The sequence below is a fragment of the Cnephaeus nilssonii genome (assembly GCF_951640355.1).
Source record: "Cnephaeus nilssonii genome assembly, chromosome: 9".
Taxonomy (NCBI): domain Eukaryota; kingdom Metazoa; phylum Chordata; class Mammalia; order Chiroptera; family Vespertilionidae; genus Cnephaeus; species Cnephaeus nilssonii.
The window spans coordinates 12,480,368-12,503,140 of NC_137080.1; the positions used below are offsets into that span (position 1 = coordinate 12,480,368).

Consider the following 22,773-nt stretch of genomic DNA (forward strand, 5'->3'; position numbering starts at 1 on the left):
AAATCAATCTTGATCCATACTTAACATGTAATACAAAAATTAAGTCATAATGAATTAAAGACCTAAATGAAAAATGAAAACTTATGGAAGAAAACATCTGGTTTCTGATCCAGCATTTAAGGAGCTTAGAAGTTACTACTCCATCTTAACACCAAGTAAACTCTCAACAAACTGAGAAATCAATAATTCTGAGATCCATCAGAGAAATGAGGTCGCAGGTCAAACCCCTGCCCCCCAAATTGGAAAGACATAAAGACAGAGAATCACAACTTACTAGAGCAGAAACCTCCATGGGAACCTGTACTGGGATTGGAAAATCTGAACCATAATTCTCAAATTGCTGGAGGCTCAGTGTGGGCAATTCTGAGAAGTAAAAACTCCAGGTTCTCACATTAAATATTGACAATTTTTCTCTGATATTATAAGCAAAGAGATGGAAAGTCTAAGAAATAGTAAGGAAAAAAAAAAGTTCCAGAGGTCAAAAACACTACAAAAGAAATGAAGAATGCCTTTGATAGACTCATTAGTAGACTGGACATGGCTGAGGAAAAAATATCTGAGAGTAAGGATTGTCAAGAGACACTTAAACCTGAAAGCAAAGAGAAAAAGATGGAAATAACAGAATAGAATATCCAAAAACTATGAAAACGACTACAAAAGATATAACATACATGTAATTTATGTAATGGCAAATACCAGAAGTAAGAGAAGGAACAGAGCAATATTTGAAGCGATAATATATCCCAAATTAATGTCAGACACCAAACCACAAATCTAGAAAACTCAGAAAACACAGAGCAGGAAAAACATTAAAGTGAAAGATGAAGAAAAAAATCTTGAAAGAAGCCAGAGGGAAAAACACTTACCTATAGAGGAGCAAATATGAGAATAATATCTAACTTCCCCTCAGAATATTTTAATATAGTCTTCAACATACATTAATGCAATAGCATTCATAAGTGATGATATAATCACACTAGGTTCTGCACTAGTTAGATAACATCTACAGCAGGAATCAGCAAATTATGATCTATGGGCAAAATCTGGCGCAGACACCTGTTTCTATAAAAACAGTTGTTGTTTAACACAGTCATGCTTATTATATATATTGTCTATGGCAGTTTCATATTACAATCAGAGTTTAGTAGTTGTGACAAACATTGAATGCCCCTCAAAATCTAAAATATTTGTATCTGGCCCTTAATAGGAGGTTGCTGACTTCTGTTCTAGGACTTAATGTCTACTTTGAGACATTAAATTTTAAAAGAAATAATACTTTTTAAAAAGGATAAATGGATTATGAAGGACATGTTAATAATGCCTTAAACTTAAGGAATATAGCATGGGATATAATTAGCCTTAAAGAAAGACTTAGAGAAATGAAAATAATGTTTATATATTTAGAGAACTATCCTATAGAAGAAGCATTAAACTGGGACAACTTCAAGAACAGTGGTCGGCAAACTGCGGCTCGCGAACCACATGCGGCTCTTTGGCCCCTTGAGTGTGGCTCTTCCACAAAATACCAGGTGCGGGCGCGCACGTACAGTGCGATTGAAACTTCGTGGCCCATGGGCAGAAGTCGGTTTTCAGCTCTCAAAAGAAATTTCAATAGTTGTACTGTTGATATTTGACTCTGTTGACTAATGAGTTTGCCGACCACTGACCTAGAACAACATGTAGAGTTTTACATGCTGGATACATTGAGATGTTTAAAAATGAGTGGGCTGCCTTACAAAGTAGTGAACTTTTCCTCAAAGTAACTATTTAAGCAAAAATGAAATGTCCATTTGTCAGAGGTAGTGTAAAGAGGTATGCAATGAACAGATAGCTGGACAAAAGAAAAATTAGAAAACACTGAGATGAAAGAAAGTGAAGATACAACATACCACAACTATGGGATGCATCTAAAGCAGTGCTTAGAGAGTAACATACTCATTAAAAAAAGACATTACAAAAATACTAAAGACCAATATCTCTTATGACTACAAATACAAATATCCTCAACAAAATGCTAGCAAATAAAATTCAGCAATACATAAAAAGGCTTACACATCATGACCAAGTAGTGCAACACCTGAAAATCAACAAATGTAATATCCTTATATTTACAGAATAAGGGACAAAAGGCATATGATCACCTCAACAGAAGCAGGAAAGGCATTTAACAAAAATTCAACAAATTAGGAACCTGATAAAGGGCAGCTACACAAAAACCAGCTTAATATCATTCTTAATGGTATAAGACTGAATGTTTTCACATTAAGATTAGAAACAAGACAGAGATGTTCATTCTCACTACTTCTATTCAACATTGTACTGGAGATACTGGAGGTTCTAGGAAGGGCAATTAGGCAAAAAAATGAAATAATAGGCACCAGGAAGGGGGAAAAGAAGTAAAATTATCTCTATTTGCAAATGTCATGATCTCGCATATAGAATAATCCTAAGGAATTTACTAAAAATTTATTACAACTAATAAACAAGGTCAGCAAGATTGAAGGATAAAAAAAGCAATCTTTAAAAATCAATCGTATGTCTATATACATGCAATGAAGAATACAAAAATATATTAAGAAAATACTAATTCCATTTTCAACAGCATAAAAAAACAAAAAACACTTAGGAATAAATTTAACAAAAGACGTACAAAATCTTATACCCTGAAAACTACAAAACATCGTTGAAAGAAGTGAAAGATTACTAAAATAAATGAAAACACATCCATGTTCACTGACAGGAATTTTAACACTGTTTAAATGGCAATATTCCCCAAAGGGATCTACAGATTCAATGCAGATCTCAGTTGGCTTCTTTGCAGACATTGACAAAGTGATCATAAAATTTATATGGAAATTCAAGGAATCCCGAATAGATACAATATTCGGGGGGGGGGGGGGCGGAGGCCTCAAATTTCCTGACTACAGTGACAATAATCAATACAGTGTGGTAATGACATAAGATATAGATCAACAAAAAAATTAATTTTGCAGAAATGAACCCACACATTTATAGTTAATTCATGTTTGATAAGGGTTCCAAGACAATTCATTGAGGAAAGAATAATTTTTTCAAAAGATACTACTGGGAAATTGAACATCCACATACAAAAATAGGAATTTGGACCCCTACTTGACACCATATACAAAAAGTAATTCAAAGTAGATCAAACTTAAATGTAAGGTGCTAAAGGTATAAAATGGTTAGAAGAAAACACAAATATAAATCTTCATGGCCCTTGATTCAGCAATGTTTTTGAAAAATGACACCAAAAGCACAAGCAAAAAAAGACAAACTAAATTGGACTTCATTAAATTAAAAGCTTAGAGCTACAAAGGACACCCCCAAGAAAATGAAAAGATAATCCACAGAAGGGGAGAAAATTTTCCCAAACCTGATCAATATGTCTCTGATGAAAGACTTGTATTTAGAATAAAGAACTCTTACAGCTCAATTAAAAAAAAATTACCCAATTTTTTAAAAGGCCAAGGATCCAAATAGACATTTCTCCACAGAAGATATACAAATGGTCAATAAGCAAATGAAAAACACTCAAACATTTTTAGCCGTCAGGGAAATGTAAATCAAAACCACAATGAGACACTACTTCACACATCACCAATGTCTATAATCAGAAAAACTAGTAACAAGGGTTGGGAGGGATGTGAAGATATTGGAATGCTCATTCATTGCTGGTGGGAATATAAGAGCAGCCACTTTTGAAAACAGCCTGGTCGTTCCTCATAAGGAGTTACCATATGGATCCAACAATTCCACTCTTAAGACCCAGAAAAATGAAAACATATGCCCCCGCCCCCAACAGAAATTTGTACACAAACGTTCATGGTAGCATAGCTGTTATTTAAAAAAAAAAAAAAAGTCACTATGTAGTCATAATAAAGGTACTTGGAGGTAGATTCTTTTATGCTGGATTCAAGACTTGAGCAGGCACAAAACTACCAACCTAAATCCACCAATTAATTACCTATCAGCTCATTTGAGAAACCTTTCTCCTTCCTATCCTTTCTAGTTTTGGCCTTTTTCAGACAACCCTGCATATAAGGCATCCAATCTCACAAAGCTTACTTGCCTAACTTCAGTCAAGCACATCTCCATTTAGTGCCATTTGTCTCTATAGTAACCAACTAAAAAAGCTGCTGTGTTTAGCAGTGGCTTTGTGCAAGCAGTAGTCTAGCCAAGAGATGTTTTAAAGATTTGAATCCTCTCTCTATTTATGACCACATTTCTCCTGGTTATCTGATGAATGGGAGAGGTGGACAGAGAGAAAAGAATGGAATGTAAAACATGAGAAGATGTATTATAAGTGGAGAGTGAGGTCAGGAGGAAAACAAGTTTAGAAGGAGCTTCATGTAAGAGGACTAAGAACACAGGGTAAAAAACTAGATACATGAAACAAAATATTACTAAGCATTTCCATTAATATTCTTCTGGTCAGAATGATATTAACATCAACAAACTGTCAACAGCAAACATAATTATGGTGCTTCAGAAAGGACAATGATCTCATTGATAGCTATCCAAAGGGTGTTTAATAACAGTATAATCCAGCTATGGATAAGGGCTCAGACACAGCTTATATCTTCATCAAAATTGTAACTTAATGGTGGGTAGTGATCAATACAAAACAGTAAAACTGTTATTAGTGAGGGGGAGCAAAAAATGGGGGAGGGGGACACACATTATATAATAAATATGGAAACCATAAAGTGTGAAGATGCATTCCAGGATTCATTCCACCCTCTCTCCCTTCCCCCCAGTCATCCCTTCTGCAATAGGAGGCTTTACATCTGCAGTGCCTCATGGGGAGATTCCCACAGCTTTGCCTTGGCTTGGGCCTCCTCTCACTCCCAGTACACACCTGGGCCAACTTCATTCATGGAGCTTTGTTCCTCAAGAGTTCATTAATCAAGTCATTACTACAGTGTCTGCCCGCCTGTGGGTTCTTCCAGGAAATTATATCAATTGCTTTTTCTACACATAAAGCCCACTTTAAGAATTATCTGACACAGTGGACAGAACGAGAGAAGCTCTCGGTCAGCAATTAAAGGAACAGGTTTCTGAGCACCACTGTTGTCCTTTATTATATGGGGATGATAACACCTTACCCTCCTACCATTCCAGGATGTTTTGAGGATCAAAATGTCATCTATACATACATACCATATCACCACAGTATGACTCATACTTAATGCACACAAATGATTGGGCTTGAGGAAACTATTTTTTTGGTAGGTCCTATTTTATTACTTAATCCATTGACAATAAAATGGGACCCCCACTCTAAGTAGTTTTCCTAAATGTGGGAAGTCCTGGTATTAGCTGTCCAATATTAACTTTCAAAAGACCATCAGGCCCTAGCTGGTTTAGCTCAGTGGAGAGAGTGTTGGCCTGCAGACTAAAGGGTCCCAGGTTCGATTCCAGTCAAGGGCACATGCCCAGTTTGTGGGCTCGATCCCCAGTGGAGGGGGGGGGGGGGCGTGCAGGAGACAGCTGATTGATGATTTTCTCTCATCATTGATGTTTCTCTCTCTCCCTTTTCCTTCCTCTTTGAAATCAATAAAAACATATTTTAAAAAAGACTATCAGATGAAGAAGTTTCATCAAAGCAACCTACTTAAGTATGAACAATGCCCAAAGAATAACAACTCTAAATTCTGGGCACTATGCTGAGAGAAAACTATTCCAGCATAGATGATACTTAAGAATTTTCTTGCTTTGGGCCGGAACCGCCATCTTCCAGCAATTCACCAAAATGACTAACACAACGGGGAAGAGGAGAGGCACCCGCTCCATGTTCTCTAGGCCGTTTAGAAAACATGGAGTGGTTCCTTTGGCCACACACATGCAAATCTACAAGAAAGGTGATACTGTGGACATCAAGGGAATGGGCGCTGTTCAAAAAGGAATGCCCCACAAATGTTACCATGGCAACACTGGAAGAGTCTACAGTGTCTCCCAGCATGCAGTGGGCATTGTTGTGAACAAGCAAGTTAAGGGCAAGATTCTTGCCAAGAGAATTAATGTATGTATTGGGCATATTAAGCACTCTAAGAGCTGCGATGTGTGAAGGAAAATGATCAGAAAAAGAAGGAAGACAAAGAGAAAGGTACCTGGGTTCAAGTGAAGCGTTAGCCTGCTCCACCCAGAGAAGCACACTTCGTGAGAACCAATGGAAAGGAGCCTGAGCTGCTGGAACCTATTCCTTATGAATTCATGGCACGATAAGTGGGGGAAAATAAAAAAGACTTCTGTGTTGATAAAAATGTGTCCCTTAATTGAGTGGAAGTGTGGCATCCCTTCCCCCCAAAGAATAATTAAAGAAAACTTTGTGTCACCCTCCCCCCACAAAAAAGAATTTTCTCTCTGAATTTAATTAGCCAAGTTCAATGGTTTCATTCACACCTCTTAAGAAAAAATAATGGTTTAGAAAAAAAAGCAAGCAATAACCTAAACCTTTATACCACTTTTATTTAGTAAACAGAAACAGTTCAACAACCTCATAAATGTGTTAAAAGCTCTCCCTTTTCCAACATAGTGGTTAAGCAGCATAAATGAATCCACATTGAAGGTCCATGAATCAAGCAAAGGCTCCTTGGAACTCGTGTGCGGTGCCACACATTTTTATTTACTGACAGTTTAAGCCATAAATTTTTTTGAAAAATCACACTTGATATCCCTTTGTGTTCTCTACTGGCCTTTTCCCTTATATTTGTTGCCCTCTGGTATCTTTACTTCCGTGTTCTCTCCATTTACGTTCCTGTTATGCCCATCAAACGGCAGAAACATGGGGTGTAACTGATCACATCTCTAGTAATCTTTTTCTTATTCTAGGACTTTTTCTTATTCTAGACTGAGGTGCAGCCCAAATACTACCTATTCAGATTTTCCAAGCCTAGTGTGTGTGCAAATGTCTCCTCGCCCTACATTTTGTATCTACTTAACTAACAGCCCTGTCGTGCCCAAACGCAGATATGGGCTAAGAACTAGATTTCCAAAATGGCTTTGCTCCTCTTGAGCTGGCATCGGTCTATAAAATATGATTTATTTCCACTGCAACCAATCCTTCACTCTACCGCAAATATTAGCCAATACAGAGGCAGCTAAACCTAATCTAGTGCATACAACCGAGTCATATCTGCTAAATTAAGCGGACCCAGCACAGCCGTTGGACAAATGTAAAAAGGAGAGAAAAAACACACCACTAAGCAGACCCGAGGGGCGGGCGTCGCCCAGAATCGCGCCCGCCCACCGCAGAGGCAGCCGCCTGCACACCTCCCCGCCTCGGCCACGCCTCCCAGCGCCTCCGCGGTGGCCACGCCCCTTCCGACCCGCGACCCGACCCGCCGCGGCCACGCCCGACGTGAGGCGCGGGAGCCGCCGGGCCGGGGGCGGGGCCTGTGCTGCCCCGCCCCCCGCCGGCGGCAGCGGCGGCGGCCTCCGCGCGGGCCTCCCAGCCCGTATTCCACTCACTTTGTTCTCCGCCTTTGTCCTAATCCGCACCAGCAGGTGGAGCCGCAGTTAAAGTTTCCGAGTCCTTTCCGGGCGCGGGAGCCCCTCTTGCTCGCCGCGGAGGCCTCGCTGGAGGAGGAGGGTCAGAGCCCGGGTGCAGCCAATCGCGGGCAACGCTGCTAGTTATCCGAGCAGAATGGGCTGTAGTTTAGTGAAATAGGAAAGCTGCACAACACCGTGGAGTGTTCCCGTGTAAATAAAAAGGGGGAAAAAGTTTCTCAAGTCGCCGCTGCACGACGTCGGGCCGGCGCCGGCGGGGGTCTGCGCTCTCCGGGGACGGCCGCGCTGGGCTGGACCGTGCCGCAACGAGCCCCGTCCCCATTGTTTGTGCTTCTTTCAAAATATGGCAAAGGTTCAGGTGAACAATGTAGTGGTGCTGGACAACCCGTCTCCTTTCTACAACCCGTTCCAGTTCGAGATCACCTTCGAGTGCATCGAGGACCTGTCTGAAGGTGAGTGGCGCCCGCCGCCGCCGGGCTGTCAGTTGCGGCTGCAGACGTTAAAGTTTCCCGGGCCCGGCCTCGCGAGGGCGGCGGCGCTCGGCGCCGGGCGGGCTGCGGGCTCGGCTCTGGAGGGAAACTTGAAGTTGACGGACGACGGCCGCCGGGGCGCGGGAGGCGTTGGCCGTGGCCGGGCGCCCGCCGCCGCTCAACTTGCTCGGAACTTGTGCGGGCGGAGGTAGCCATGTTGTCAGCTTTGTCTGGCGGGCGGCGACGCGCGAGACCCGCACTCGCGCCCGCGGCGCCGGCCGGGGGTCCCGCCGGGCTGGCCCCGCGTCGCCAACGGCCTTCGCGGTCCCCGCGGCCCCGACGGGGCGGCTGGGAAGAGAGAGGCGTGTGTGCGGTCGCGCCGGCGAGTTAGCAGCGGAGCCATCTTACCCCGAGGAGAGAATTGGGCCACCGACCCGGCGTCACGCCGCCTCCTCTCCGTGGGTGACGAGCACGGCGCCCGCCTGCCCACCTCCGGCGCCCGCGGAGGGCGAGTCCACGTTTAGAGCTGGCGCCGAGTGGCCGCGCTCTCCGGGTGGCCATGGCCGGCGCTGTGGGGAGGGAGCGAGGCTGCCCTCGCGCTGATTTCTCGCTCCCTCGACCAACCAGCGGGGGAGGCGGGCGCAGGCTCCGCGCTCCCGGCCGCGGGGCTCCGGCCGCACCGGCCGCCGGCGCCCGGGATGCTCGGATGCTCGGGCGCCCGGGACGCTGGCGCACAAGCTCGCCCCGACCACGGGGACTCCTTTCCCAACGACCGAAACCTCCTCTCGGGAAGAAAGAGATGGCTAGGCTGTAAAGTTACATTTAACCCGAGAGCAGAAATAAGTAAAATTCTTAAATAATCGCCAGGACTTAACCGCTCCTGGCTTCTAAGTAGACTGAGAGATTTAATTCTAAAACGTGTTGAAATCTAATTAAAATAACTCGATAGCCAAACACCCTGAACACAAAACACTAAAGTGGGCTAGGAAGTAAAAGGTAAAGTCATAATGGCAACGCACAAATTTTGACTATTTTTTCTAAGTAATAAAGTGATAAGGTAATAGAAAAAAGATAAACATTCTTAATATGTGCAGTAATAATTACTTAGAAAGCTGAAACTTGTCAAGGTTTTTATCATTGGGATTTTATTAAAATACTCCAGCGCTTTATTTTCAAATTTTGAGTAAGAAAAAGTTTAACTTCATCAATGGTAATTTAAAAAATTAAATAGGGGGACACACATCTTTGAACTTACAAATCTATTTAACAAAGTGCATTTAATATTATTGTACTAATCAGAGCATATAAAGCACTTTCACCTTAAATTAGTTTTTAATCTATAAAATGTATTTTAGGGTGTTAATTTTTTAAATTATAAAAATACGCACTCATTGTAATAAACTTTAAAAAAAATCATACAAAGTAACAGTCCTCTGTACTCAGTGCCTTCCCCATTTCATTCCTATAAGTAACCATAGTTAACACTTTAATCCTTGCTCTTTCATAAAGTTTAAAGACATTTATAAAGCATATATACACATGTATAACATGTAGTGCACATTTTGAAATTTGTTAAATTTCTAATTATGCCATTGATAATAAAATTAAAGGGGGATTTCCTTACTATTTTGAAGCCATTTGAGTACTTTTCCCATAGTAATACTATAAACATTTCAGCTACCAGCCCCATTTTTTTTATACTCAAGTCTGTAATTTTTTCCATCTTATTGCCAATTGCATATAAAAATGGGTGAATGTAATGAAACCATTGATCGGTCCATTCCAACTTATACTAGTGTTTTAGGCATTAGAAGTTCTACAGATTACAGGTATTTCTCAAGTGATAGCTTTCATTTTAGGAGCCAGTTCTGAACAAGGAAGACAGATGACTAAGGGTGTTGTTACAGGGCCGTGGCATGGATGATTGAAGCCTGCCATTCATGGAGACGGAACTGTGCTCCATTTTTTACTGGAATCTATTCCGTTAAATCACTTCAGAATTTTTACAGTACTAATGTTAACAGTACACCTCCTTCCATTGTATACTGCACTTCCCATGCTACCTAGACTCGGCATTTATTTAGTTTTGGTTTTTTTAAGAGTTTAAGCTGAGTCATACCAAAACTGCAAAGGAATCTTTCAAAAAGGTGCCATGCTTGTGTACTCCACCTAGAGGTTGTGTGAATTAAGGAAACTGAGTTTACTGGGCAAAGGCTTCTTACAGGTTCCATACTTTTATACTATTGCAATTCTTTATTTAAAACATTTTTCGTTTCACTTTATAATTCTGTCTCATATCCCAAGCCAGAGATTGGCCACCATGTTTGATACTTTAACTTGTCAATAGACCCCTCATTTTTTTTTTACTTTCCTTTAAAAGCTTTGTTTCAGGAAAAGCCTTGAGGAGTACTTGTATGTATGTATTCATTCATTCATACATACTTATATACAATATGTTTTTCTTGATTTCAGAGAGAGGGAGAGAAAGAGAGAGAAACATCAATGATGAGAGAGACTCTTTGGCTGCCTCCTGCACGCCCTCTACTGGGGATGGAGCCCATACCCCGGCATGTGCCCTGACGGGGAATGGAACCGGAACCTCTTGGATCATGGGTTGATGCTCAACCACTGAGCCAAACCTGCAGTGCAGAAGAGTACTTGCTTTTAAAATAATTTAGTTGTTTCTGATAATGGCTACATGTTAGTTGAATACTTACAATGTACCAGAGTCAAGCATAGTGCTTCATACTTTCACATTTTCCAAAGACTACATACTTTCCTCTAGACAGTAGGTCTTGCCAAGTAGTGCAATTAGTTGAAAATTCCCTTGGTGAATCCCTCACTCCCAACACAAATAGATACTTGCAGTCTGGGATTACCATAATTAAGTGAAACAATCAGTTAACTTTTAAAATAAATGTGTAAACTCCTTCAACTAATAACCTGTGCAAAGCATCTGAGCCTTTCCCTGCTTTAAATACAGGAAGAGGGGAATAAAATCTACATTTTAAAAAAATTCTAAGAATAAAACAATTGATGCTAATTTAGAAATGAGTACTGAGCATTTCAAACTCAGTGGTTACAGCAAGCATCCCATAAACATAAAAATTAAGGCATCCGTGTTCCCTGAGTTACAACTTAGATTATCTCCCCATGGCTAGAAAGGGAAGAATGTATCTTCCTAGTTGAATTTTTGGAATGAGCCCAGGAGTTGGAGTTGCAGAGACATAATTTGATTCTGATTCTTTGATTTACTAATTGTGAATCTAGGTAGATTACTTGGCCTCTCAGAGCCTCAACTTCCTTGTTTGCATAATTAGGTATAATTAAATTCATATGATAACGCTATTGAAATTTAAACAACAGGTGTGAGGCGGCCAGACCAATGCCCAGCACATAATAGTATTTTATAAAAGGTTTATAGATCATGACTGTGTTCCTGTCAGACCACAAATGCCAATTTATACAAATTAGGAGGCCAAGGGCTCTATATTTTGAGGTACAAATACATATGAAATGAATAAAATATGCAAATCTCCACTTGACAATTCCTAGTCGGATCCTAACTTGGCTAGTTTAATAGGTTCACACCCTTAAAACAGTCCTGCCGATTGGCTTTTGGGTTACCTACCTTATTGGCCACTAGTTTTGTAACCTACTTTATTGAGTCTCCATGACATTTTTGGACACTCCCAAGGCTCACTCCCTAGGAATCCTACCTATTTACAATTTCCAAACTTTTACCAGATCTATTCATTATCTCCACTTAGATATCTAGTAGACATCTCAAACTGAACAAGTCTAAAACTAATGCCTGATTGATTCCCTCACCTATGTCCTGTGCATGCACTTGTAGAAGTGCGCTTGCGCTCTCTCTCTCTCTCTCTCTCTCTCTCTCTCTCTCTCCCTCCCTCCCTCCCTCCCTCCCTCTCTCTCTCTCTCTCTCTCTCTCTCTCTCTCTCTCTCTCTCTCTCGTCTTGCTGCGTCTATCTTCAAGATTTATCAAGAACGCAACTGCTTCTCACCCCCATGGTAGCCACTCCTCTCGTCAAAACCCTCCAGTGGCTTCCCATGTCTCTTACTGTAAAAACCAAGTCTTCTTAATGATCTTCTAAACTGCACAATCTCACCACGCCCCGCACCCCCCAATGTCATGGTAATTTTCCTCTTTGCTCATTCTGGTCCTGCCTTAGCAGTCTTTTTCTTGCCAAGCATGCTCCTACCTCTAGGCCTTTGTATTTGTTGCTTCTTCTGATTAGATATTCATATTTTTTGTTTCCTCACTTAATCTTCATTAACAAATAGATGATCTGTTGAGGTGTCAGATGCAGGACCCTGCATCTGAAAATATGCTAGAAGCTGGAAATAAAATGGTCTAGCCTGGGACACAGCCATGAATGATATATTAGGTCCTCAGAAAATGACTACAGACTTTGTAAGAGAAAGTATAAGCCTAAAGGAGCATTTAGTTCAATAAATTGTAGTTTATAAATACTGTATGAATAAGTAGTACCTATACTATTTCTGGTGTCTATTTAGGGAATGAAAATATCTACACAGCTACACAAAAATGGCAACTCATGGTGACACTAACTAGAGTCTCTACAAGTAACCCAGAAACGCCCCTCCTCTGGGAGGGCTGGTGTGGTCTTAGTGCAGTGAATCCAAGAGGCAGTCCACACTGCTAACCACCTGAGGCCCAGGAGGTCTCAGATGGTTTGTATTTGTTGGGTTTCTCTCCCCTCCCCTGACACTAAAGAGGAGGCTCCTTCAAAAGAACAGTCTTCTTACTCATCTCTGGGTTCTCACAGAGCACACCGTGTTCAATAAAATCTGAATGATTGAATTTCACAGAATGCCGTAGTTGCACTTCAGTGTGTCTTGCTGTTCCTTGTGCCTTTTCCTACCAAGTATATCAAGTGGCAAGAGGATCCTTGGTTTCTCCTTCCCAATTTAAAGAATGTAGGACAAGAAGGGGTGCAATGAAGAAGAAACCTGACTCTGGTCCTTTAACAGCTATGAGCTGAAGCCCCTTCTGAGCCACAGGGAAGTTGGCTAATGATTTTTCCATTTTGGAGATCTGGGCAACAGAGTAGGGGGCAGTCCTTCCAAAGTGTGGTTAGTAAGTTAAAATATGACTTGAATGGGGCTGGGGGGGGGGGGGGCGGCGGGAGGCGGGGGGCGAGGTTCCATAGCCAAATACATTTGGGAAATGCTGGACGAGCGTTACTGGGTTTTACTGAAGGATGTCTCAGAACACTTCCTCTGCCGCTGTGCTTTATGAATCCTCAAAACAAGGCTGCAGCATTTCCGAAGTTTTGGGCCATACTGTGTGAGGAGACCTGCCCAGGTTCTAATGTTTCACAAAAGAGCATTTTGAGAAACTAGTACAAAATGTAAGAATTTCTTAAGGAGCCATTTAGTGCCTTCCTGGATTTTCTGCTATGAAAAGCCAATTTCAGCAGCCAGTAAATGGCTAAGTGGACATTAAAAGGGTTTTTGATGTCATATTATAATATATTCACTGAATATGAAATAATGTTTTGGTTTTAACCCTAGACCTCGAATGGAAAATTATCTATGTGGGCTCTGCAGAAAGTGAAGAATACGACCAAGTTTTAGACTCTGTTTTAGTGGGCCCTGTTCCTGCGGGAAGGCATATGTTTGTGTTTCAGGTAAGATCCTTCTTGGTAAATATGTATGCCAAATATGTTTCTTAACAGACTACATCAGATGGCTCTTATCCCTCTCCTTGTGGGCTAAATCACTCTGCTTCTGCTGCATTCACTTTTTATCTGCTTCTCAGACTTTCAGGGGGATGCTGTCCAGCAGCCTCAAAAAGAGATTAAAGATGCACACTACTGATTGGTGTAGTCAGTCATATGCAGCTTTATGGTTTCACTAGGAGTGATGATAATATAAAAAAAGCAACAACTTGATGTCAGCATAGTCAGTAATTAAGCTAGGTTAACAGGTATGTTAGTAGAAAGAGATATGTGTGATCTGGGTCATTGGAATTGAAGTCCAGTTTACTAAAGTATCTAATCTACACATTTTTAAAGGGTTACTGTTATAAAGCTACTACTCTGTTTACTGACTGTGAGGGGAAATTCTAATATAAATTATGTTCTCAGATATTACTGACAGTATTTAGATCTGTGCCAAGATTGCAGCATTGTCTTCTGTATTCAAAAGTTACTTCTTTTAATCCATACTAAATTGTATAAAACTATTCAGTCACTTTCCAATTATCCATGCTTATTACAGAGATACTTATAATAGTTGAAAGAGTAACTAGCCAGGGGTTTTTACAAAACTATTAAATTTATTGCAAGTATTTCTACAACAGAGTCCCATCGGTTCAGTAGAACCCACAGAAGAGACTTCATCCAGAGAAAAAAATGAACTCTTCCTATCACTCACTCCCGTTTTCTCACTTCACAGAGGAGACCAATTTAAATGAATACTGTTGCTCAGCTATTCAATCCCATGAGATAGGGCCAAGTCTAACTCAAACCTACGGCATCTTTAGAGCTGCTATCTTTCCCTCCCCTCTCCTAAACGGAATTCAGATTCTTGGTCTGCTAGCCTGAGTGCTTTTTATTAAAAAGCAACAAATAATTTACTGTACCTAAACAAATGGTTTAAAAGCTCAAATATATTAAAGTGCTGTTAACCCAGATTTCGTGAGTGCATAACCTTGGCGAAAGATGTGGGTACGAGAGAAGGAGTGTGTACGGGAAGCACTGCAGTTATAGACCTGGTTCAGATCCCGCTTCAGTGCTTATTATGCACATAGGACTTCAGACAGGCTCCCTAACCTCCCTTAGTCACCTATAAAATGTGGCGAATATCCCACCTCATAAGAATGTTTTGAGGATTAAACGAGGAATAAAGCAGTCAAGTACAATCACTGACAAATAGTGCCCTATTTCTATGTTTAGAACTAAAATTTTACTCTTTTAGCTTCTTGAAATTATTATATAAAGAAGTAGTATTTGCTTTGACCCACAAACCTGGAGAATCTGTACTTTCTGATGCTAGTTCATAATGTAGTAAGAAACTTAGTTTGAGATGCAGTGAGTGATATATGTACCTTTTTATGCTACTATAAAAACTTCTAAATAAATCCCTTGTTTTTTAAACAAACCCTTAAAAATATATCTTATGTATTTATGTTGTTAAGAACATTCCTAAGCTTTTGGCTTAGAGTGCTGGAGAAAAAAATTATTCAAAAATATTTGCTTCTAGTGGTTTTCCACTGGTTTTACCTTGGTAACAGCGTACATTGCCAAAAAGCAACAGAGGAAGCACATGTGATTTAGATCATATGTTCAGCCCATAAGTTTTACAAAATGTACCATTATCAGCAGAAAGGGACTAAAATACAGTTTTTGTATTGTGCTTCAAACAAACTGCCATAGTATTCTCCTGATCTGTCCTATTTTGCCTCTCGCTTCTCTATCCTATGACTTCTCCATCCTAAATGATCCGAGAGGTTTACAGGTTTTTCTACTTGAATTTGCCCAAACTGAATCCTTTGGCAAACAAATTTTAAAACACAAATATGCCTAGAACCAATTTGGCTGAAGGGATGGGAAGCACTATGTGGGGAAGTCCCCATCGCACTACTAAACTACCTCTCTATCTTATCTCTGTCCACTTCCAGGTACATGGGGAACTGTTTGGGGACCCTGCAAATAACCTAACACCTCCGTGGAGGGATGCTCAGGATTTCTAAGATAAACAACATATTCTCAGGACAGACCCTCTCTCTGTCCCCATTCTGGTGTCTCCAAAGAGATCATAAACCACTTCAGGGCAGGAACTGAGTTATAAACAAATTTCAAAATACTAAGTACACATTGTGTGTTCAGAGCTGTGCCAGACATGAGATTATATATAAAGACTAGAAGCCCGATGCGCGAAATTCGTGCAAGAGTAGGCCTTCCTTCTCCTGGCTGCTGGCACTGGCTTCCCTCTGGGACCCAGGCTTCCCTCGCAGCCCTGGCTTCATCCGGAAGGATGTCCAGAAGGACGTCTGGTCTAATTAGCATATTAACGCTTTTATTATTATAGAAGATAAACTGGATGGGAGTCCTGCCCAAGATAAAGCTTAGAATGATAGACAAGATTGAAGGGTAAACATATTTGGGTTGTTAGACATCGTTAGTAGAGGATTTATGTCAAGTAACATGAGTGCATAAAAAAGATTGCTATTAATCTAACTTTTGAACTAAGAATAATACATTTGATGCAAAGTTTAAATGATGAATTTTTCAGGCTATTAGGCAAGAACATTTCAGGCCAAAGGGACAGTGTATACAAGGCAGAGGCATAAAAGATCACTGTATTTTAAAGAACCTATGTAATTACAGAACAAGAGTAAAGAGGTGTGGAGTTAAAGGAAGTGTGAATGGAGATGTGGGTTGGAGACAAATTGTGAAGGGCCTACAGGTGAAGCTAACTGAGATTTTTATCTTAGAAATGGGAGTAATCATCTGAAGTGTTAAAACCTGGTGAAGGAATAGGACTAGAACTGAGCTTAGGTAATTAATGCTGGCAACAGTGCAAATGATAGGCTAGTTTAGGTCTGAAAATTATGACTGGAAAAGGTTGCAATAAATAAAACTATTATTATATTTTATGAAAGGTTTTATAATTGAGTATTGCATAAACTTCATAAACGACAACATGCTGTAGCCAGATTTATTTTAGAAGTGATGCTTTCAAGCACCCAGGGTACTTGGGTATACTGTGGAGAAACGTGAACTATATTTCCTGGCTATACGTCAGTCTCAAAAAAGAGCATTTGTCTTCCCCAATATGATGCCCTAAACTGATGGTGTACAAGGTAACCAAAATTCCAGTCTTCCTTGTAGTTAACAGCCTTTTGTGATATGTGTTTCTTTTCTTTTAAAATTATTCTAGGCTGATGCACCTAATCCAGGACTCATTCCAGATGCAGATGCCGTAGGTGTGACAGTTGTGCTAATCACATGCACCTATCGAGGTCAAGAATTTATTAGAGTTGGCTATTATGTAAATAATGAATATACTGAGACAGAATTAAGGGAAAATCCACCAGTAAAACCAGACTTTTCTAAGGTAATGTTCTGACTGTTCTTTTTTACACTTTTTTACGCAATAGCCATTTCACAGTGTACCGTGAAAATTGTAAATTTGAGGTCTTTGTGCCAAGTAGGAAAACTAATCATGGTTCCATTACCATGGATGACCTCAGACTCTCTCTCCAGATGAGTCATAAGTACTGTTGGTCAGGCACCTTGAGTCTCTGGTTTCAGAATTGAAAATGCCTCCTGTAAAAAACAGACCTTTGTTTATGGCTTTCTGTATGGCATTTCCCATACATCATAATTCTATTCATTTTAATCCTTAGGAGATTCAAATTCATGTTTGTTGAACTGATTATTCAATAATAGTTTTGTCTATAACTCTTCTCAAAATTGCAGGGGGAAGTTTTATGTTTGTTTTTCATATGAACACTCTTTTCTCAGAACATCTATATGCCTTGTTTTATCTGCTACTCTCACAAGTTTAAACTAAAGTTTTAAATATTTTTAGTGATAGAAAACAGCTTAGCTTCTGAGTGAAAAGTTGAAATTAGTGATTTAATATTCTCAAAAATAATTAGTACTTTATGATTCTATTGGGAACTATAACAGTTTAGTAACTGGTGATTTTTGAGATTGAATACAACACTATCATGTAAGAAAATTTACATAAGAGTCTAAAGTAATAAGGCTAGAATGTTTTTTATCCTGGTGTACGACCTTCCGTTGATCTAATTGATTAGTTACCTGTATGGCACGGCACCTTGTATAGAAAAAAAGAAGAAATTAGAATGTTTGGGGTTTTTTAATCCTCACCCAAGGATATGTTCATTGACTTTAGAGAGAGGATGGGAGAGAGGGAGAGGAAGATGAGGGAGAGAGAGAGAAAGAAATGTTGGTATGACAGAGAAACAGCAACTGGCTGCCTCCTATACACACCCCAACCAGGGACTGAACCTGCAACCTACTAACTGGGAATCGAACGCACAACCTTTCAGTGTATGGAACAGTGCACCAACCAACTGAGCCATACCAGCCAGGGCTAGAATACTGCTTTTAAGAATGAGCCATAATAATTAAAAGGTAGGAAGTCACTAACAACAAGAGGTTATATTTGAGGGAAGTTTTCATTTTCCTTAAAATATTACTGAAGAGATACCATATCTCTCTAGAAAGCATCCTCTGAAATGTTCACCTTTTAAAAACAAAAGTATTGAGGACTTGGGTATTTTCTTGGATAGTATAAGTATGAATTCTTATTTTCATTAGGCTAAATAGTTTCTTTGCAGCACCCCTAGTTCTTCTTTATTAGTTGTGTTTTAGGTGCTTTGACATATACATTTGTATGTATATGAACTTAGCCCTTGTGGAGTATTAATATAAAGAACGACTCTATCAAGCTCCTGTTTGTATATGGTGATCTAACTTCATGTTTACCATTTATATATTTTCTTCTTCCTATAGCTTCAAAGGAACATTTTGGCATCTAATCCCAGAGTCACGAGATTCCACATTAACTGGGAAGATAACACAGAAAAACTGGAAGATGCAGAGAGCAGTAATCCAAATCTACAGTCACTTCTTTCAACAGATGCATTACCTTCAGCATCAAAGGGATGGTCCACGTCAGAAAACTCACTAAATGTTATGTTAGAATCCCACATGGACTGCATGTGACCACCTCCCATCTCTTTAGTACAAATTAAGCTATTAAAACACACAGAACTATTTCCCTGAAATTCTGTAAGTCATACCCACTAAGACACAATGTGAAGAATTTGTTTAAAAACCATCCTGTAGAAAGTTTATAAGAAAACCAGTATTTGAGCAAATTGTGGAATATAAATACAACTATTTTTAAGTAATTTTTTCTCTAATGTGTTATTTTATTCTGAAACTAATCTGATTAAATCATATATATTATTTTCTTCTCTATATGTAATTAAAGCACTTATAAAGAAATATGAATTATTGGACCAGGTTGTAAAGATGTCTTAGCCTCTTGGACAATAATATTTGGACCACTATTTTACTGACCTTCAAAAGAACAAAGTTCACTTCAACTAAAATGTTTCTTCCTGTAATAACATAGTTTGGTTTAATTTAAGGGGTGAATTTCCATTATTTTTTTGCTTGTCCTTAAAGAAGGGATTTGAAGTCAATTATATGCTACCAAGAACTTTAGAATCTGAATTTCCAGGCCATCTTGAAGCCTCCTATGGCTACTATTGTAGTTTATGTAATGTCAGATAGCATTCATTTTGGTTTCTAAGATAATAAGTGTAGTTAATTCTTTATAAAGTCCTCTGGCTATGGGTTTGGTTTTTATGAGAGTTTAAGACATCAGAACACTTACTAAGTCATATACATCATTATCCAGTGCAATCAACATGTCAAGAGCAGATACAAACTCCCTCAGTTTAAGAACAGGAGAATATAATGACTTAGATCTGTTCATTAGATTTTTAATACTATAAACTTAACTCTTTAAAATTCTTTCATAGATCATCTGTTGGTAGCATTTATATAAAAACTGGATATGGGGCAGTATATTTAGCTTTACCATAACAGGTAAGTTACTATTTTGGAAATTATGTATCTTTACACATGTAGTACTCTTTCCATTATCCCCAACACTCATGCAGAATAAGATGGACATATTCTTGATAGCTTTTCCAGGTAAGTTTTTTTAAAAGCAGTCTTGGAAAGGAATTCATTAAATGGGCCAAAAGGTTCTTTTTCTTTGATAAGAGTTAGGTCCTTCCTCAAAAAGTTTCTTATGCTCCATTAATTTAAGTGTAGAATATTCTTGTTGCTCTTGCTATTAAGCAAGACATCAGCCATATGATTCAGAGTCATGCAGTGCCTTTATATCTGAAACTTTTATACTATACTATACTTTTTAAAGCTTTTATTTTGAGGAAGGGAAAAGGGCATTTGTCTAAATATGGAATCTAAGTTGTACATATTTCCTGTCATTCTAAAAGTGAATTTGTGAAGCAAGTTTTGCTAAATGTTAAACTTTGAAATTTAATATACCAGGTTATTAAAATACTATCCACTAGTTCATAGATTATAAAAATAAAATACATCCTACTGTCAAAACTATAAAGAAAATTTTTTATTTTTGTCTAATTGCAATGAAAAAATGTTAAAGTATTAAAAATAAAAGCAATATTTTCCAACAAAGAGCTCAGTGATTAATATAAGGGGCAAGATATGTGCTTATTAGAAATAAAGCATATATAAGCCAGATTACCAATTATATTTCACTGCTAAGTTGTGTTTGTTTTAGATTTTTTTAAATGGATTTTTAGGGAGGGAGAGAAACATAGATCAGCTGCCTCCTACATGCTCCCTACTGGGCTTTGAACCTGCAACACGGGCATGTGCCCTTACCAGGAATGAAACAAGTAACCTTTCGGTGCACAGGATGATGCCTAACCGAGCCACACTTGCTGAGTTTTTATTTTGATAAATTATAGTACTGCTTTGTATTGACAACTGAGGGTTAGATTTTTTTTTTATTATTGTAAATGGACAGCCAATTTTCACAGAAGTTTGAGACTTTATTATTAAAAACTATGGTTCTACGCCCTAGCCAGTTTGGCTCAGTGGCTAGAGTGTCAGCCTGTGGACTGAAGGGTCCCAGGTTCTATTCTGGTGAAGGGCACATTCCCGGGTTGCCGGTTTGATCCCATTGGTGTGCAGGAGGCACCCGATCAATGATTCTCTCCCATCATTGATGTTTATCTCTCTCCCTCTCTGAAATCAATAAAAATATATTTTTAAAAAATTATGGTTCTATAAGAAATTTAAATATTAAAATTAAAGTAGGAAAATTTAGTATTCAAACATTAGGAACTGAGAAACTAGTTTTTCCCCCCATTTAGCCTCATTTACAGACACTATATGAATTATGGCTAGAAGGTTTAGAACTATTTTTCCCCTTTTTGATCATAGTAAATAGCTGTGTCCTAGGAAGATAAAAACAATATGCCACAGAAGAGATCGAAGGGGAGGTTGGAGGGAATGAGGGTATCATGTGAGCTGAGAAAACATGCAGGAAGTCGGAGGAGATGCTGTGTTCATTTATGACCTTATAAAACCTTAGGCTTCCATGTGGTCTTACCCTCTGGTTTTATGATTTCGGGTTTCTAATTTTACAGTAAGTCTATGGCAGCAGTTTTCAAAACTTTAATCCATGGTAAAACATTTTGTTTAAAGTATTACCCCTATAGCACAAGTATATATTTATATTAACAGTTTTAATAAAAATGCCCACCCCCCCTATAGTGTACCTCTACTATATACAGATTATTCGGTATCTTATTGATTTCATTGTGGAAGTGCTGGTTTTGACTCACTGAATTGATTTTTTTTTTTACTCTAATGGGTTGTGCTACACAGTTTGAAGAATCTGGGTCTTTTGGTAGATGTAAGTAGCAGTAACTTTTCTATAGCTCTAAAATAACTTATATTCTTTCTACCTGTCATTTCCCCCTCATATTTGGATTATGATCTTGGCACTTTTTAAAAGGGGGAAAGTGCTAATATAGTGAATCAGTAAAGTAGCCATTCACTTTAAAATTTCCAAATACTCTAAAATTACTAGAAACTCACAAGATAGCTTAAACTAATTTCTTGGCACTGTATATAATTAACTTAGGAAAAATTCCACATAATTAACTTGGGGCCACCTTAACTGTGTTGATTTGGTAAAAAACTCTAGAACATTGGGACATGAGAGTTTTTCAATGCTCATGAAGTGTTATGTTCTTGCCTACTTCCCTTCCTGAAGCTTGTCCACCCCTCTCAAGTCACAAATCCTTTCTTGTCAACTCTTAATGTACCATCAGTTATATTCCCAAACCTGAGAGCTCCTTAGAATGGCGCTCTCATTATGTAGGACCATTAATGGAGATTTGCTGCTTTATGGTAGTTTAAAATACACACTTCTCATAAGTCTGACACAGGGTTAGGCTGCCCTGACAAGTAGTAAATAACATTTATAAAATATGTAAAATCAAAGGCCCATTATAGAAGAACAGGAGAAATACTTCCCCAGTAAAAATGGTGTAAAAATACAAAATGGCATCAAACATGTCTTTTCAAATATATTTTTCCTAAAGTCACTTTGTAATCAAATCTTGATATCCTATCTGCAAAGGCTTTTAAATGTACTTGTTGAAGAATCATTACAATAAAGCTGCACACTTCAATGATGAAAAGACACTTTTCACATACTAACACATTTTCCACCTAAGAATTTTCCACCGGAGCTTCCATTGCCCGTGAGATCTATGAGCATAAAAATGCCTTAAGCGCAACATCATCTATCTACATAAAGTGAAATTTTTACCCTCTAATTTATTTCAATGTTCTGCTCACGGGTTCCTCAAACAATGCCAGGTAATACATACTTTTTCATGCATAAGTATGTATGAAGATAATCACTAGATAACGAGAAAAGTGAATAGCATCATTCAAAACTAAGATGCAAAAAGACACAATAAATTTTTGGAAAATAAGTGATGGTGGAGCTTTTAAAATATTTTCGTAAAAGCTACAAAAGAAATGCTATATATTTCCTTCCATTTTTGGCAGTAACTCAGAAATTAGCTTGAAATTTATCATATTGTAGGTACTTTTTAATAAAAAAGCCATTGTATTAGTTTCTGTAGTGACATTAAGTGAAA

General features: G+C 38.9%; 2 protein-coding genes and 1 pseudogene across 7 annotated transcripts in view; 2 read left to right on the forward strand and 1 right to left on the reverse strand.

Moving 5' to 3' along the window:
• MCM9 (minichromosome maintenance 9 homologous recombination repair factor) overlaps nucleotides 1-22,773 on the reverse strand; it is a 67,114-nt gene that overhangs the window by 25,748 nt on the left and 18,593 nt on the right. Inside the window, exon 8 of one of the 5 annotated variants that reach the window (XM_079780333.1) lies at nucleotides 8,676-10,639. The exons of the other annotated variants lie outside the window; for them this stretch is intronic. Coding sequence (XP_079636459.1) covers nucleotides 10,608-10,639 — 32 coding nt within the window. The 3' untranslated portion in view covers nucleotides 8,676-10,607. Of the gene's footprint in view, nucleotides 1-8,675; nucleotides 10,640-22,773 lie in introns of those variants that run through there. 5 annotated transcript variants of the gene reach the window in all.
• On the forward strand, nucleotides 5,495-7,481 carry LOC307104988 (large ribosomal subunit protein eL21-like; annotated as a pseudogene). Its single transcript has one exon. The product of its transcript is annotated as a large ribosomal subunit protein eL21-like (transcript).
• Nucleotides 7,496-22,768, forward strand: ASF1A (anti-silencing function 1A histone chaperone). The gene is made up of 4 exons (XM_079780334.1): nucleotides 7,496-7,982; nucleotides 13,560-13,675; nucleotides 16,932-17,108; nucleotides 18,539-22,768. The coding sequence occupies exons 1-4, from the start codon at nucleotides 7,874-7,876 to the stop codon at nucleotides 18,749-18,751; spliced, it is 615 nt and encodes a 204-aa protein (XP_079636460.1). The 5' UTR covers nucleotides 7,496-7,873; the 3' UTR covers nucleotides 18,752-22,768.